The 18110-nt window shown below is 57.0% G+C and overlaps 1 protein-coding gene across 1 annotated transcript; it reads right to left on the reverse strand.

Annotated features, from left to right (window-relative positions):
- Positions 1–1103: 1103 nt before the first annotated feature.
- Positions 1104–17149, reverse strand: KIFC3 (kinesin family member C3). The gene is given in 21 exon segments (XM_061445435.1): positions 1104–1905; positions 2404–2512; positions 2828–2962; positions 3535–3764; positions 3873–4002; positions 4532–4655; positions 5262–5392; positions 5534–5638; positions 5718–5899; positions 6117–6228; positions 6320–6450; positions 6522–6669; positions 6781–6954; positions 7613–7852; positions 7937–8071; positions 8585–8650; positions 10668–10864; positions 12609–12756; positions 14394–14539; positions 16038–16140; positions 16948–17149. Coding segments are annotated over 21 exon segments (2964 nt in total). The 5' UTR covers positions 17140–17149; the 3' UTR covers positions 1104–1879.
- Positions 17150–18110: the final 961 nt, after the last annotated feature.

Here is an 18110-nt window from a genome sequence, read left to right on the forward strand (position 1 = left end):
AGCACATCAGAGAGGCAGAATCCCTTTCCTAACCTGCTGCTCACACTCTGGGGATGCAGGCCAGCACACAGGGGGATCTGGGCTGAAGCGCACACTGAAGCTGGGTCATGTGGAGCTTCTCATCACCCAACACCCCAAGTCCTCCTCAGGGCTGCTCCATCCTGTCCCCCGCAGCCTGTGTTTGTGATGAGGATTGCCCCAACCCATGCGTAGGACCTTGGCCTTCTTGAATTTCATGAGGTTCGTATGGTCGAGCAAAAAAAATAATCTAAAGCCAATCCCAATCTTGCTGATACTTCACCCAAATGTGGTCAAGATTTGGGAGTGAGGGGGAGCATCTTGCTCTCCTCTGTGACTCTGAAGGTGGGTCATGCAGCAAGAGGCTGTCAATGTGCGGTTGCAGGACAGTAGGACTGGTGCTGAAGATGCTGTGTACTTTGTGTGTGTCCTGCATGCACTGCTGCTGCCTCACCCAGGGCCTTTCTGGTGATGATCCCATGCCTGGACCCAACTGGGGTGTGATAAGGACCCATGCCAGCCCGCAGCAGTCCCCACAGTGGGGAGAAGCATGAGGTAGAGCAGGACACTGCAGTGCTGGGGCTTACTTTGTTTGACAACTCCATCTCCTGGTAATGAAGGGAGGTGGGTAGCTGCAGCCTGGGGTCTGGTGCCAGGCTTTCCCAGGCACAGCTCCAGGAGGAAGCCCCTCATGGGCTTTCCCAGCTGTGAGGGAGATGCTGTGCCATGGGAGAGAGCACTCACCAATACTGCTGCAGAAACAACAGCACAGGAGGACTGGATTTAATAGTTTATTTGAAATAAGTTTTGTTACAAAACAGGATTTTTTTATTGTTATTAAAATACATAGAAACATCTAATCTTAAAAAAGGCTACATTTATTTTTCCCTTTTTTGCTTTTTTTCTAATAGAATATGCTGTGGAAGAGCAAGAGGAGGGGAGCCAGTAGGAAGGAGGCATCAGTGCAGCCGGTTGGGTATATGCAGCAGGAGAAAGCATACCCAAGAGTGGGTGCTCAGAGGTCTGAGGGTCAATGCCACCTCCTCCCATACCCCTGCCAGCCACCATCCCCATATGTAAATCAGTTTTTGGGCTGGAGGGGGTTTTTGTTTGTTTTCCACTTGTTTTCCATTCCAAGACCATGTAAACAGAGTATAAATATTTCAAACACTTTCATCTTGACCATGCTGTGATCGCTCTTGACAAGACAACTGGTAAAGAACTTTACAATAGCTTTGAGACTGCTAAACCCACCCTGGTGCCGTGTACTACTGTGCCAGGGCGGCACTGGCACCGTGGGTAACGGCAGCTCGGCTCATGCATGGCACTGGGGTGCCTCCATGCAACAACAGGGCTTGAGAAACCTACACAGGGAAAGGTGCTGCTAGGATTTGTTTTCTGGCTTAAAATAGAGGAAGCTCTGCTCTATAAGACATGAGGCCGCTGCCCAGTGCAGCCCCAGCCTGCGCCCCCAGAGACATTTCCAGGAGCTTGCCTGGCTTTGAGCACCCCCTCCAGCCAGATACCTCTGGAAAAAAAGCTGGAGAGATAGAGGGGGCACCCAGGAGCTCCCACTCAGGCTAAAATCATCCTTCCAGCAACAACGAAAGGTCACAGAGCCAAAGGTCTGAGGGGGCAGATCCCTGCCCAGAACCGGTGTCCTCACCCTGCGATGAGGGTCTGGCTGCTGGGAGACCCTGGCCCGGTGCTGCTCATGTAAGAGGTGCCATCACCCTCTGGTTGTGAGTCCTGCTGGGCGAGGGGACGGCACCCAAGCCTCCGTGTCTCCCAGCAACCAGCTCTCAGTAGCACCATGTGGAGCCTGGTCCTGCAGCAGGTTTGGTGCCAAGGTTGGCACTCGTCACAGTGGCACAGGCCTCAGCTTCCCTGCAGGAAGAGACGTGTGGGTCACAGGGGGCACAGCCATCACTGCCCTGACCCCATCGGCAGCATTCTAGCAGATGCTGCATTGCACTGGTCCCACAAGCACCCCATGAGCACCCCTGCAAGCGGCAGAGCCCGGTGCCCCTGCCCTGCACAAGGCCAAGCAGAGCCCTCCACCGGCTCCCGGCCGCAGGCACTCACCTGGCAGCTGCGGCTGCCCCTAATTCAGGCTGTAATTGAAGGGAGAAAGGTTCAGCCCATTTGCACCCCAGGCTGCAGCTTCACAGTGGCGCACTCTTGGGGAAGTGCTAACCAAGCTTCCCATGGCTAATTAGCCAACAGTTAACAAGCTGATCACAAATCAGCTATCTCCCCCCCACTGGCTTTGTCTGCCTGTGCCTGGCTGGGAGGAGGCTGGGGGCAGGTGCCTGTGATGGTGATGGAGGGGCTCTGTCAGGGTACCTGGGGTGTGGAGCAGGGCTGGGATGTCCCACCACCCACCTGAGGGCTGAAGCTTCCTGCGGATGGAGGCAGTGCGGCCGGAGAGGTGCCCTGGGCTGGGGGACATGTGGGCCCGGCCAAGGGGTGCTGTGGTCCCCGAAGAGTCACCCTGGGAGGAGACGAAGGGGTATGGCCCCAGGGTCAGCCCGTGCCAGTCCTCAGAGTGAAAGAACAGGGATGGGCTCATGGGCAACGTGGTGTCCTATTGTGCTCTGGGGCTGCTGTAAAACAGTGCTTGGAAGAGCCGAAGTGGCAGCATTGGCCAGCTACCACTGCTTAGGGACAGCCAGTGCCCCACAAAGTGATGATCCCCAATGGAGGGGACCCAACAGCAAACAGCCCTGGGACCCATATGGGTGCAAAACAGAAGGAACCCCCAAACACACAGGGGTGAGAAGGAAGGGGAGGGGCAGCCCTCATTTACCTCTAGCTGCTCCTGGCTGGGCCAAGAGCCCAGTTCAGCCTTGCGGGAGACGGGACCCAGCTCCACAGAACGAACCCTCTCAGCAAACTTGAGGGAGCACAGTGTCTCACTGGTGTTCTTCTCGGCAGGTGACACCTGTGCGTAGGCAGGAGCAGGCAGTCACTTCAGCAGCTGCTGCACCCCTGGGGCTAGCCTCCCACCCCAGCCAACACACTGGGCCATGTCCCGGCCAGCTACTATTATTAACCTGCTGCTCCCAGGATAGCCCCGTCCAGCATCTGATCTAGTCAGATCCCCTGTCACCAACTGCCCTGGCACAAGGGACAGCCAGGAAAAGCTGTAGCAGGTGGCAGGGGGCAATCACAGGGCAAGGATGGAGGAGCTGCCAGAGCCCAGCATCCTCCCAGTGAGAGACAGGATGGGGAGATGTCAACATGCAAAGACATGGTGCGCAGAGAGCCAGCAACCATCCGCAGGCAGGGAGGGCAGGAGTTCATATTCCAAGTTCATCCCCCATCCCTTGGCCTCATCTGGGGTGCAGAGACAGTGACAGAGCTTCCTTCCCCTGGCCCCATGACTGCAGACCCTATAGAAAAGCCTGGTCTCTCTCCAGACTCCAGCCTCCCTACTGCCTCCTGCAACACTGGGACCAAACCCATTCCCAGACCCCATACTGCTACCGACCAGCACTGGGAGCCCAGCCCCACCTGGACCATCATGAGGGTCTTGCTGTCACCACTGAGCGAGTCCTGCAGCAAGTAGGTCAGCTTGGAGTTGCGGAAGGGAACGTGGCCCTGCCGGGAGCGCAGGGCATAGATGACATCCCCCAGCGCAGAGAGGGACTTGTTGATGTGCTGTGCCTCGCGGAGCCGGCTGCCCTCTGCGCCCGACCGCCCCACACGCTCCGATCCAGCCAGGTCTACCAGGTTCAGCTTCCCTGGGGACACACAGCAAACAAGCAGCCATAGCTGTCATCAGCCCCATGCACCCCCTCGGCACTCACTGTGGCCCAACACCCTGGTGAGGGGCTTGCTCTGGGACCCACCTGTGGTGCGCAGCCCTGTGCTGCGGTCAAGCCCGCGGACGGTGACGATGAGGAGGGCATGGGAGCGGGAGCTGTGCTCATTCAGGTTGGTACACTCTGTTGCACGGTTGACGTGGCCGAACTCAAAGACCTGGTGGAAGCCAGGGAGACGGGGGGGTGAGGCCAACCTGCTCCAAACCCACCATAAACCCCCTGCCACTCATGCAACAGCCCCCCACGAGGTGCCTGGTCCACTGGGGTGATGACTGCTGTCAGGTCTCAGCCTGGGTGATGCAGAGCGCTGCAGTGACAGCCATCATCCCGCTGGGAGCCTGGGAGCCACCCGGATCCCACTTTTATTTTTAACCCCCTGCAGCTCACCCACGGTTCAGTGACCATCACATCGCACCCAGGGACCTATTTTCATCTCTATTGCTCCCCAGTGCTTCAGAAATACTCCCAAACCTGGGGGTCACACATCACAGAGCCCACCAGTGGCTGCCCCATCCCTGACAGTGTTCAAGGCCAGGTTGGACGGGACTTGAAGCAACCTGGTCTAGTGGAAGGTGTCCCTGCCTGTGGCAGGGGGCTGGAACTGGGTGAGCTTTAAGGTCCTTTCCAACCCAAACCAGTCAAGGATTCTGACTGTGCCCCTTGTGCCTCCCCCTGCCCCCCTGCACCTTGTTGATGTCTTCCACGCTCTGCACCCTGAACTCAGTCAGCCCTGGCACATAGAGCTGCCCGCTGCCATCAGGACACAGCTTGATCTCCAGCTTCTCCTGCGGCTCCTTCCCCAGCAGGTCCCTGGGTGAAGGGGTACCTGTTATACTTACTGCCATTGCAGGGGGTCACAGGCAACAGCTCCCCTCTAGCACTGCAGCCCCTCCATGGCAGAGAGCTGTGACCCCAGGCTGCCGGAGCAGCTGGGTCCTCCCAGGATGCTGCACATCCCAGTCGCAGCCCTTGGCTCTTGGCTTCCCATGTGCCCACACAACCCAGACCTAGTCCTTATTGCCATCCACATTACCCATATGGTCGCCTTCCCAACCTCCTCACAGCCTGCGGCTGGGCTGGGGAGGAAAATACTTCTTATGCTCCCAGTTAGTAATTTCTAAATATACATCTTGGAGGGGTGCTGGGGAAGGGAGGAGAGGGGGTTGCTCTGGCATCTGTGCCTGGGAGTGCTGGAAGGGCTGGGAGCCTAAGTAACAGAGCTTGAGGGAGAGCGCTTTGAAAGGGCAGCGTGCACCAAACCCCCCTAAAAAAGTTAAAATAAACCCTTGCACAGCGAAACCCAGAGCCCAAGGAACAAGCAGCCAAAGCCAGGCTGCTGCAACAGGAGCAGAGCACTGTGGGGTGATGCCCAGGTGAGCTTTGGTGCCCCGTTAGAGCTTTTTCCCCTGCCTGTACCTGAGGGACTCATTGTAGATCTCAGCAGCACTGACACTGATGGCATAGTCCCAGTCAGCCGCTTTGCCCCGCACCTCCGAGAAGAGGAGCTGCAGGGCCCGCTGGTTGATCCCTGGGTTTGCTGCTGTTCCCTGATGGATTGGGGTGAGAAATGGGGGCAGGACACTTGTCACCCTCTTTCATCTTATCCTGGTTAGAGGAGGGTGCTGAGACTGGGCACCACGGGATGGGAAGCCAAGAAAGAAGAGGGAAGCAAAGCCAGGTAAATTCACCTCCATCGTGTAGGTTTTCCCTGCCCCTGTTTGCCCATAGGCGAAGATGCAGACGTTGTAGCCATCGATGCAGGAAGTGACCAGGGCTTGAACCTCCTGAAAGACCTGGAGAGGCACCGGGGATGTCAGAAGAAGGTGGCTGTATCTCTCCCATCACACCAGCAGCATGGACAGCAGCACCCACCTCCTCCTGTGATGCTTGTGGGGGGAAGACCTTATCCAGCTCAAAGGACACCAGCTTCCCCTTGTGCAGGAGGTGCAGGACAGCGTCATCATTGGCATCAAAGGTTACCGCGTTGGCTGCTTCTGCACCCTCGCCATCCTCCTTTGTAATGGGGCGGACCCGCCCGAAAACACGGATGTTTCCTTGGAGAAGGAGAGGGATGCAGGGATGGTGTCAGCCCCATCACCTTCTGCTGCCACCCCCATCACCATCAAACACTGGGCAGGCTGAGTGCTGCTGACCAATGCAGCTCATCGCCAACCCGAGCATCTTAGAGGGACCTCATGGTGCTGGGGTGCAGTGAGGTGGTGCTGCCCTGTTCCCTCACAGGGACACACTTTCCTGTGATGGGACACACACCTTTGAGCCGCACAAGTTCATTGTGGCACTTCTTGCGGAGCTGCAGCTCGCGGCGGTACTTGCGCAGCAACTCTCGGTTGGTGCTGTGCACCTCCTCAATGGCCTGGCTGATCTGTGGGGGATGGAGACCAGCAGCTCAGTGACACCCCCCCAGCATCCCCATTGGCATGGGGTGGTAGCCCTGGGAAAGGAGGGGATTTCACCTCGGCCCTGGCGCTCCGTAGGGTCTCCTGGAGAAGCAGGGGGAAGTCTCGGACCTGCCGCTTCAGGCTGTTGTAGTCATGGGTGAGGGTGCGCAGCGCCGGCTGCAGCGTCAGCAGGTTGGTCCGGACGCCTGCAGGCAGGAGGCAGAGTGAGGGACATGTGGCACGACACCCCAGCCCCAGCCCCACCCCCCCTCCTCACCGGCCAGGTTCTCATGCACTGCCTTCATCTCCACTTGAGCACGGGAAAACGCCTCCTCAATGGCGTGGTTCTTCTCCTCCTCCATTGCCTGCATCTCCTCCAGCATCTGCCCATGGGCTCGCTCCAGCTCAGCCTCGTATGTCATGATCTGGGTGGGAGAGAAGGAAAGAGGGGGATATGAGCCGTGAGCACTCACTGCTGCACCGCAGCACACACAGGTGGGCCGGGTGGTTTCTCTTTCCCTGCTTTGCACTCAGACCTGAGCTCGGAGCTGAGCCTCTGTCTTCTGGGAGTTTTGCAGCTGCTGCTCCATCTCCTTTAGCACCTGCCTCTGCATCCCTACCTGCTCCTGCAGGTACTGGTTTCGGGACTGGCTCTCACACAGAGCTTGTTTCGTCTTGGCTGAGTCCAACTCCACTGTCTTGATGATGTACTGTCAGAGAAAAGCACTCAGAGATGGGGTGTATGAGGAAGGAGCTTTGGCTCATTTGTGGAATCATAGTGCTGCACTGATGTCTACAGGGGAGAGGAATGGGTGGCACTTGCAGGGCACCCACTAGGCCTGAGCAGGCACCCAGCCCAGCTCCCCTTGCTTGGCCAGGAGACATAGATCAGAGGGACATGGATCAGACATTGTGAGGGCCGGAGCAGCTCTGCTCTGGAGCCAGGCTGAGAGAGCTGGGCTGGTTCAGCCTGGAGAAGAGAAGGCTCCTTAAGGGGAGACCTTACAACAGCTCCAGTGCCTAAAGGGGATACAAGAAACCTGGAAAGGGGCTTTGAACAAGGGCCTGTAGGGACAGGACAATGGGGAATGGCTTTAACCTGACAGAGGGAGACTGAGATGAGATCTTAGGCAGAAGTTCTTCCCTGTGAGGGTGCTGAGGCCCTGGCACAGGGTGCCCAGAGAAGCTGTGGCTGCCCCATCCCTGGCAGTGTTCAAGGCCAGCTTGGATAGGGCTTGGAGCAATCTGGTCTAGTGGAAGGTGTCCCTGCCCATGGTAGGGGGTTGGAATTGGGCGATCTTTAAGGTCCTTTCCAATCCAAACCAGGCAGTGAGCCTGTGATTCTACGGAGTGCCCCTCGGTGCTCACCTTTATCTGCTGGGGCTGGGATTTGAGGCTGGCAATGGTCTCCTGGCTGTCCCTCAGCCGCCGGCTAAGCCTCTCCTCCTCCTCGGCTTTCTCTGCCAGGGAGTCCTTGAGCCGCAGCTCCACCTCGGCCAAGCGGTTCGTCTTCTGCTGCACCTCCAGGTCCAGCTCCCCCAGCTTGGCCCGCGTCTCCTCTGCCTCCCGCTGAAGCTGGGACAGCCGCTCCTGCAGCCCGGCATTCTCCTGGCCACAAACAGCAGAGCCGAGGCTGTGTCACCCATGGGTGCCCATCATTCTGTCACCAAGCTGCCACCGCCAGCCACTCACCTGGAGGTGGACGCAGTCCCGGCATGGGGCCTGCTGCTGCTGCCGCAGCTCCACCTCGCACATCTTCAGCTCCTGACGCAGGCGCTCATTCTCAGCCGCAAGCAGGTCCCGGTGCTTCTCCACATCCGTGCTGCCCTGCAACGGGACAGGTGCAGTGGAGCGGGAGGTAGATGCACTCCGGGGAGCCCCAGCCTGCAGCATCCCCCAGCCTACCATGCTCAGGGAACCCCAGCCTGCTGCACCCAGGGAAGACCTCATCTGCTCACAGAAGAACACACACACACACACCCCCCCCGCCTACTGCATGGATAAAAGCCTCCACCTTGCTGCCCCCAGGGAACCCCCAGCCTCCTCCATCAGGGGAGCCCCAGCCTTCCATGTCAGAGCCCCCCCCACCCTGCCTGGGGACCCTGCACTCTGCTGTCCCCAGGGGACCCCAGCCCCCAGAGTCAATCACTTCCCACTGCAGGGTGACAGTGCTGGAGGGGGTAGCTTTGCCTGCCTGACGGCCACCAGTTGTGACATTCCATTGGACAGAAAATCCCATAGACTTCCACCCCTCAATGTCTTTCTCAGCTTGCAGAGTCCAAAATGCAACCCTGGGAAGGTTTCAATCCTCAGCTTAGCCCCAGTGTGGTGGCAGCTCACCAGCTCCGAGCGTAGCCGCCCAATCTCCTGCGCCTGCTCCAGGAGCTTTGCTTTCAGAGCTTCAACCTGTCAACACAGGCAGGGTTAACCGGGAGGCATCTCAGCAGCTTTTGGAGGAGACCCCGTGGTGCCATGCCGGCCACCAGTCTGGCTCGCACCTTTCTTATGCCTTAATTTTCCACCTTGCTCTGAGCGCCTGATTCACATGAGCTGATTAAAATGAGCCTTAATGAAAGGCCTGCTTCAACCTTGTTTGACCATGTGTGTAATTTGTCCATGTTGAGCATTAGCAGAAACCATTATTAAAGAAAAAAAAAAAAAAAAAGCAAAAGCAGCGTCTTTGGAGAAGGAAGAAAACAAACCTATCCATAATTGTGCTTCAGGAGCCTGGAGAGCCCATCCTGCAACACAGCTCCATTTTCCCTTCTCTATTTTTCTTTCTAGGGAAGTTATCTCTGGAGAAAGAGGAAGCAGGAACCCTTCCAGAAGTCCCCATGTCCGAGCCTGACAGGAGGATGCTTCCCAGGCAAACCCCTCACTTGGACACAGCAGACTGCTGCTCCATCCCAACAACCAGCAACTCGGCCTCCATGGACCATCATTTAGGAGCTCCTGATTAATAGGATACTAAATTAGGAACAATTTCTTCCCCGAAGAGTGCTCAGGCATTGGAACAGGCTGCCCAGGGCAGTGGTGGAGTCACCGTCCCTGGAAGTGTTCACAAACTGTGTAGCCAAGGCCCTCAGTGACGTGGTTCAGTGCTGGCCTCGGCAGTGCTGGGCAATGGTTAGACTTGAAGATCTTAAAGGTCTTTTCCAACCAGGCTGATTCTATGATCCTATGATTCTAAACGCAGTGTGGATGTGCTGACATAGTGCTGCAGTTAATAACAATCAGTTATTAGGGCACACCCTCACAGGGACAGGGGCATCTCCTGCACACTCAGCAAGGAGTGTGGGTCCTGCGGGAGAGCTCTGTGCTCACGGTGACAAGCTGGAGAAGCAAACTGCTCCCTGCGGTATCAGGAGACCCTGATCGTGTGCCGTGTACAGCAGTCTTGCACTCGAGGGGGGAAATCCCATTTCCACTCTCAGGAAGGCAGATTATTAAGGCATTTTTTAGACACACACGCCGGAGCTTGCCCACCGCTCCCTGTGCCAGCAGCACCCCAAAATACACCTCCATCTCCTACCTGCTCAGGCATCTCAGGCTGCATCCTGCTCTCTGGAGGCGACAGGGATTCCTGGGCAGCTGGATCCGGCTGAAGCTGTGGCCCAGCCATGCCCAGGCTTTGGAAGTTTGGGTTGGCACTTTGCTCTGTGCTTGCTGCTGAACTGGACAGCGTGGGGCCGGATCCTGCCAGTGCTCACGCTTGTGTCATGCAGAGTATGCCAGCCAAATGCAGGACAATTACCTCCGCCTTTTTGACACCCGTGGAACAAGCAGAACCTGACTGTAACAGCTTCCACAACAGCCACATGCAAATGCCTTTATGAGCAGCCGGAATTTCTATCTCCCTAAGATGACCCAGGTCCTCACACTGAGGATGCAGTCACGGTGGTGTGGGACGGATCTGAGGAGGGTTCTGGTGATGACAGCTAAAACACTGGTGATGGCAGCTAAAACACTCTCCCCTCTGGCAGACAACTCTGTGCCTTCACATTCAGTTTCCACCTCCTGACTCTCAAAAGTCACTAAAATTAATCTGCTGCGTCAGTCTAACGAACTTGTCCTGCTCTGGGAGTTTGGACAATGGCCGCAGGACTGTGACCCTGATTCCCAAAGCCCTCCCCACCACATCATACCCAAGGAGCCGCGTGCCCTCAACAGCATCATCCTGGTGTCACAACATCAAACAAGGGGCTGCAAGCATCCCGAGGGAGGCGCAGCCAAAGCTGATGGGATGCCATCCCATCAGTGCTCAGGAGTACCCAGCTCATCCCCATACACAATGCTCCGTGAGGTCCCACGCTCCTTCCAAGCATGATCCTCACTAACTGAAAGCCAGAGTGCTTCAGTCAAGCCACAGCCTGAAGGTGGGGACCCCAATGGACTCTCTTGTGTTGCCCTGTCCCCGCCATACCTGGCCTTGCAGCTGGAGAGACAGGGAAAGCTCGTCATTCTCCCGGGCAGCAAGCTTCTCCTGCAGCCCCAGCAGCTGCTCCTGAAGCCGCAGCTTCTCCTCCTGCAGGTGCGCCATGGATGCCATCACCTTCTGGATCACCGGGAAGGGCCGGGACGCTGGCAGACTGGCACGTTTCCCACCACAGATCCTCCCTCCTGCAGTGGGAGCAAAGATGGAGCCGCTCAGGACCTGGCTGCCTCCCTGGGGAACGGGATACCAGCTATGGGGAGAATCCCAGGGGCTGCAGTGGAGGTGGGACTGCAGGAAACAGGACTTGCAGCAGTCCCACGGAGAGCAGTGATGTGCCAGGAGGTACATCCTGCATGCCATGGTGCTGACTGTGGCCAGAAGCACCAACGGTGAGTCCCTGGGAGAGGGTGGGATCCAAAGGGTTATGCTGATGCCAGCAGAACATCCTAGGGTGTAATACCGTGTGTCTGTCCAGGCCACTGCACTGTGACCCAGCCCAGTCACATGGCAAGGTGCTGCCTCCTCACTCAGATAACAACCGCCTTCACCATGGCTCTGATTCATGCCGGCATCCTCTTTACTGAATGAGCAGGTGCCGGTCAAAAACCAGGATGTGATCATGTTATTAAAGACTGCATCATTAAACACAAACATAATGGAAGCCAAATTAAAATGAGATAGGTACCCTGGTTGGCTGTGTTGCCTAATCCTTGCGCATTCAGCTTCCCAACCTCCTACTATTACTTTAAACATGGTTTTCTGTGCATTAATGGGGCCACCGGTGCTGACAGGAGCCAAACTGGCTGTACATCAGAGCCTGCCAAATGAATCCCTAAATGACTTGGTAGTTCCCAAGAAGAAATGAGCTGGCCTGACTCATTCCCAATGTGGGGATGAGGCACTGCAGCAGGCAAAGTGGCGGCCAGGATCCTGGCTGCCCAGTGCCATTCACTGCTTGCCATGGATTTCAGGTGCTGCCACCAGACACCTTGAGGTTTTCAAGGCAGGAGGTGATAGTGGGAACTGCTTTGCTACCTGCAGGAAGATGCTGGCTGCTTCATAGGAAACATCCTGAATACAAGAAGCAAGACTTTCTTTGTCCGTGAATCAGACCTGCTGCCTTTCAAAGGAGTTAAAGAGCCAGCAGAATGGACAGAAAATTAAATGCTGGCACCAAACCATGACTCTGCTGTCAACTATATGCCATGGGACTTATTCTGCAATGTCTGCGGAAGCGATTGCTGGGTTTTGTGTCCCTGACTTGGGATGAATATCCTGGAAGTGTGACAACAGACACCAGCTTCTCTTTCCACACCAAAAGCTCAGCCCAGCTCAGGCAGAGCACTGTGACGTTCCCTTTGAACCCAGCACACACAAAACCTACCCCAGTACTTCTAAAGTTAACAGGAATGCCAGCTCTCACCCCCTGGGGAGCATGTAGGGATAAGACAAGACTACAGGAGGCACAAGGGCTCTGCACCCATCATCCACCCTAATCCCAAATCTGGGATGGAAGGCAGAGACAGGTTCAAAGCCACAACACCCAGCTGCAAGTCAAACTGCCAGGCAGGGGTGATCCTGCAGGAATAACATGCTCCTCCTTGCTCTAACACCTTCCTCCTGTGAGAGCATCCTAGGCAGAGGAGCTGCTAGACGGATTCCCCAGCGCCAGCATTTCCAGAAGCATTACATTTTCCTACAGAGGGACGGAGGTTTTGCTGGTGCTCACCAGCTCTGTTCACCCTGTTAAATAGTTCATTGGTGGCCTGGTGCCACCTGGCAGTTGGCTAGTGTTTGATTTCTACCAACATCCAATATCTCCCCAGTCCAAAAGAGGAGAGGTCCTCCTGGTACCTGCTGGCAGGTTCCCTGCACCCATCCCATCCCTCCTCCTGAGTGCCCACCACTGCATCCCCACTTCCCCCTCACCTGTTTTCTCCAGGTCCATGATGAAGGCTGCCTGTCCTGTGGTGGCTACTGCCTGTGTGCAGGGAGATGCCAGCAACTCGTTGGAGGCCAGTGTCAGGGCCCAGGGCTGATGTTCCTCCCACTGCTGCTCTGATGCCTCCTGCAGGGCCTGTGTCCATGAGAAGAAACAGGATGGGGAGCTTAGATGCAGCAACTGTGCACAACATGGATCTCGCAGCGGCATCTCACCAGGCTGGCCAGGAGGAGAGAGCAAGGAGGACATTGCAGAGGACAGCCTGAGAACATTGGGGCTGTTCAGCCTGGAGAACAGAAGGCTGCGTGGAGACCTCATAGCAGCCTTCCAGTATCTGAAGGTGCCTACAAGGATGCTGGAGAGGGGCTCTTCATCAGGGATTGTAGCAATAAGACAACACGGAATGGCTTTAACCTGACAGAGGGGGAGACTGAGATGAGCTCTTAGGCAGAAGTCCTTCCCTGTGAAGGTGCTGAGGCCCTGGCACAGGTTGCCCAGAGAAGCTGTGGCTGCCCCATCCCTGGCAGTGTTCAAGGCCAGGCTGGACAGGGTTTGGAGCAACCTGGTCTAGTGGAAGGTGTCCCTGCCTGTGGCAGGGGGCTGGAACTGGATGAGCTTTAAGGTACCTTCCAACACAAACCAGTCTGGGATTCTGTGACAGGAGAGCCTGGGGAAACCCTCCCTCCAAGGGATTTCAGTGGTGAGAAGCTGCTGTGATGGACTTTCTTTCGGTTATTCCCACAAACATCTTCTTCCCTCAGCTTGCTCATGAAATTACTCTGATTAGTACCTATTTTTTTCTCTATGGCCCTAAAAACTGCCATACCCTGGCTTGCAGGCAGCGTTGGATGTGAAGCTGCTTGCTGGTGAGCCATGGCTCAGGTGGGAACACCATGCCCTGTGGGATAGAGCTCAGTTCAAAAAAAAAAAAAAATGCAGAGAAGAAACTGAGAAGAAGGGAAAGGAATATACAGAAGATCCCAAATTTCTGTACCTACTGGATGTATCACCAGCTCACAGGGAAAGAAAAATAAACTTGCTTTTTAATCACTATTTATAAAAGCACTGTAGCACAGATACACGGAATGCTAAGCTGCCAATCGGCCGAGCTCCCAGAGGTGCTCCCTGCCCTGCTCAAACTTATACCTTATCTCAGAGCCTGTGGCCTCATCCTGCAGGCAGAGAAGCCAGGAAACCCGCCTCACCCCATCAGATGGATGAATACTCAGCACATCCAAAATATTTGAGAGTGATTTGGAACATGTGTGTCTGCCGTGCCTCTACCTTTAACACTCCGGAGGATTTTGCCGGAGGGAATTCATCAAGGCTGCTGTGAGATAAGAAGATGTTTTCCTTCTTGTCAAAGAAGGGGAATTTAAATTATTTGCCCGAAGCCCAGGATGAACTGGTGGCATCAACACCAGTACACAGTGTCCTGACTCTCCCTGACACAGCAGCCTTCCTTCTCCTTCACCTTGCTGCAAACGCCATCTCAGGATGCTGCATTTTCTTTTCTGCCTTGAGCTCTCCTGCCCACATGACCCAGAAGTCACCCAGAAGATGTTATTTTGGGCTGCTCCCCAGCATTTTTTGATGCCTTCCGACTTCCAGGAGATACTCTTCCCTCCCCACCCAGGCAGCAGCTTTGCTCCAGGTGCATGACACCGGTATTGGGGCATGACACTGGCTGCGGTAATGGGGAGCTCCCACTGAGGGATGGCCCCACAGGATGTGGGGTGTCTTTCCCACCACCCCCAAAATGCCCTCCTCACCTGCAGAGCCAGGCAGAGCCCACGGGGCTCTGGAGTGTCCGGCCAGCTCACGCTGAGGATTTTACGGTGAACCAGGGCAGGCAGCAGAGGCACCTAGGCAGAGGCATCTGCTCGACTCCCAGCAATGAGTGTGTCCTGCCCAGGACCTGAGATGGAGCAAAAAGCATCTCTAGGTCAACCTGAGATCCCCAGAGGGACATGGCCTTCAGCCTCACTCAGCAAACTCACCTCCTCCTCCCCGCTGCCACCACCGCACTGGGGTGTAACAGGCAGTGCATGAGTTTCATTGAAAATATTAATTATGCTAATTAGAAAAATTAGCCCTTCAGGGGGTGGAGACAACCAGTAATGACAGCTCAGGGTGTAGCAACCACTTCTCTGCAGGACCAGATCTGTCCCTCACTGGGGACATGCCACCCCTGCCCCTCGCCAAGCCTCTCCACTTTCCACAACCCCATCTTGGAAAAGCCGCCAGCACCAGCTTGCATCACCGAAACCACGCGGATGGACCCTGCCATTACCTCCCTCCACTGCTCCCAAGTATTTCTTTCATTTCTCATTCAGCCAAACCCAAAAGCACACAGGGAAGCAATTCTGAGCTGCACGGAAAGAAAACAGATCTTGAAGATTTTACCCTTGGCTGTGCCCTCCTTTGCTATGGGAAAACTGGCTGGTGAGGGCTACATCCCAAAGGGAATTGCCTGGGGACACTGTGCCCTTTCCCCATCTGCCACCATCGCAGGCAGCCACATGGCATCTCTGGCAGGCAGGAAAAAAACAACCCACAAATGAAACTCCACCAATGCAGGTTTTTTCCCTAAAATCCTCTGGAGGAGCTTGGGCCAGAGGTGGAAGCAACACCTGGAGGGAGATATGCGCTGATGAAGTCAGCCCATTGCTCTGGACTTCTTCCCAGCCTGTAATTAACCATAACATTTCATGCACAGTGTGACAATCAAATGCTTCCAAAGAGAACGCCCGGATAAAGGTGATGCGATCCTCACTGGCATGGGCAGCAACAGCCACCAGGCAGAGGAAGCACTGGAAATCCAGCGTTCGGCTGGGCTGGCCTCAATGCCAGGGAGGAAGCAGTGCACAGATAAGCGGCTGCCAGCACATAGGGCTGGAGAACGCTGAAGCCAACAGCAAAAAAAGCTCAAGCGGGGAATCCAGCCTCCCCTTTTGCCGAAAACCACCTGGCACCTCCGGCAAGGAGGCAGGAAAGGTTGTTACCCGACAAACGGCTGCAGGTCGGGACAAGCAGCCACCCGCCCGCCTGCGAAACAGCCCAGAGAAAATCCCTCCACTGAACTCACCTCCGGGCTCCGTGCACCGGGACGGACAAGGAGCCTCCGGAGGAGCCGAAGCCGTGGAGAAGCGAGGGCCTCGCGTCTCGCTCCAATTTCTTATTTACATGCTAAATTCTGACGTTTCTCCTTTAGCTTCCCGCTCAGAAGCGCCAGGAGGGAGATGAAGGCCGCCCTCTCTGCTCACCCCAGAGGCTACCAACGCCTTTGCGCCCGCTTCCGAGTCTCCATTTCTCAAATCCCAAGCTTCATCCAGAAAGAAATGTGAAAAATGCAGGCTGGCCTGTTCCCGGCCTCTCCTTCCCCAGGCGTGAGCAAGGGCGTGAGCTGAACTCACCGCTCCGGGGAAAGTCCTTCGCCTTCCAGCAGGCTTTTGCAGATCCCAGATCCCAGGCCGTGCGGGATGTGATCATAGCACGGGGGTCCTGAGCACAGCACCTCTGCAGATAAGCCCAAGGAAAGACATCTCAGCCTGCCTCAGTTTCCAGCCGGGAGAGCCCAGGGGACCGGGCTGGAGCAAACCGCGAGGGCAACGCCGGCCCCGAGTCCCGCGGGAAGTTGCATCAATGCCGATTCCACGCCCGGGACCCGGGCACTGAAAGCCCCGGGCTCCCTCCGTGCGCCCAGCGGATGTGACATAAACCGGCCCTGTAATTAATTTACTCATTCCTGAAGCCTTCCCAGGCTCCTCCTAACTGCGGACTGGGCGTTATGTATTCATTAACTCCGGGACCGCAGGCAGCTCCGGCCAAGGGCCGGGCAGCCTCCGCCGACCCCCACTGCCGGGGTAAGGCGGGTACCGCAGCGCACCCCCGGGACCTGGGGTGCCTCGGAGGGCACGCGGACCCCGAGGGCCACCCCCCGCCGCGGGGGTCCCTTGTCCTCCCAGCCGGCGGCACCCGGGGAGGGAAACGCAGCGGCGCGGTCCCGGTCCAATGTCCCGGTGCTGATCTCGGTGCACAGAAGGCGCAGCCCCGTCCATCGCCTCCCCGGTCCCGCTGCCGGTCCCGGTACGCAGAGGCCCTGTAGTGCCCCGCCCCGCTCCGCGCCCCAGCTGTCCCGGAGCGGGTCCTGGAGCCGGTCCCGTTGGTGCCGCCCGCTGCAGGCTAACGGGAAACCGCGCTCTCGCCGCCGCCCCGGGTGCTCCATGCCGCAGCCCTCAGACAAAGAGAGCCCCGCTCCGCTCCGGTCCAGCCCGGTTCAAACCACCCCCCTCCTGGCGGTGCCGGTGCCGTGGGGCCACTCACCGAGCACGGGACAGCGACACCGGCGGGGCCATCCGAAGCCAGCCCCAGCCGCGGCCCCGCACTCTCGGGCACTTCGGTAACAGAAACGCCGAGCTCCGCCCCGTTCCCATTGCCATGGAAACCCCTGAGACTCCCCTCAGACGGCGGGTCTCCCCGCACCGGGAGCACGGGGCCGGGGCGGGACTCGAGCATTGGAGCTCCCGCTGCGTCCCCGGTGCCGCCCCGGCCCCTCTCGCCGGTGCCCTGGGGAAGCCATGGTGTCCCGATCCCCACTTGTCGGAGCCCTGGGGGGCTCCCGGGGTGCCCTTCGCCCTTCCCACCCCGGTCCCGAGGCTCTTCAGGGAGCCCTGGTCTACCCATGCCCTCTTCCGCCTTGCTCGAAAAGTCGGAGCCCGCTCCAGCATTGGTGCCGATGTACCCCAGGCTCTACGTGGCCCTGGGGAGGCAGATTTCATCGGGAAAACCACGTGTTTCCAGCCCACAGGCAGGAGGAAAACAGCGCAGAGTGCCCCGGGAGGTCTCCGGAGGGCCTGGCGTGGAAAGGCAGCAACAAATTCTGCTTGAAATTTAATTTATATACACGGTTTTAGGGTTTCATTTGTATCTACCTGCCTGCCCTGCACGTACCATCAGTATGTTAATGGCTGGTTTGGGTGACACAAGTTACTCATGACTTGCTCATGGTAATTAACTGGCATTACCAGATATTTCCCACAACAAAACTTGACGTGGCACTGTAGCTGCAGCTGGGTCCCCGTGCTGGTGGCTCACGTCCCCATGCTGGGGTGTGCAGATGCTGCACAAGTTCAGGGGTGCAGGGTGGGGGACCCGTGGGGGGCCCATGGGAGATGCATGTTTAGTGCCAGCCCTGCAGGCTCTGCCTGCAACAGGTTTGCTCCGCTCACACATGTATTCTCCACCTCCCCACTGCTGTGCTATGAGAGCCTTTCACTCCCCTTGGCTGGGGTTGGAGCAGGATTTGGCCTTGTCCTTTTATCCCAGCATCTCCCTCTTGGGCATTCTCAGAGACCTCTCCCAGGACACCGTCCCATCCCCTGCCACCAGCTAGGGTGAGGAGGTAATGGAGAGTCACTGGGTGGGGGGCACAAATCGCTGCAGCCAGTCACCCCAGGAAAAGGGGTGAAAAGGGTCCCCTCCATGTC

The sequence above is a fragment of the Pezoporus flaviventris genome, unplaced genomic scaffold (genome assembly GCF_033815535.1).
Source record: "Pezoporus flaviventris isolate CSIRO_AGI_PZ_B2104156 unplaced genomic scaffold, CSIRO_AGI_Pfla_v1 ptg000004l, whole genome shotgun sequence".
Lineage (NCBI taxonomy): Eukaryota > Metazoa > Chordata > Aves > Psittaciformes > Psittacidae > Pezoporus > Pezoporus flaviventris.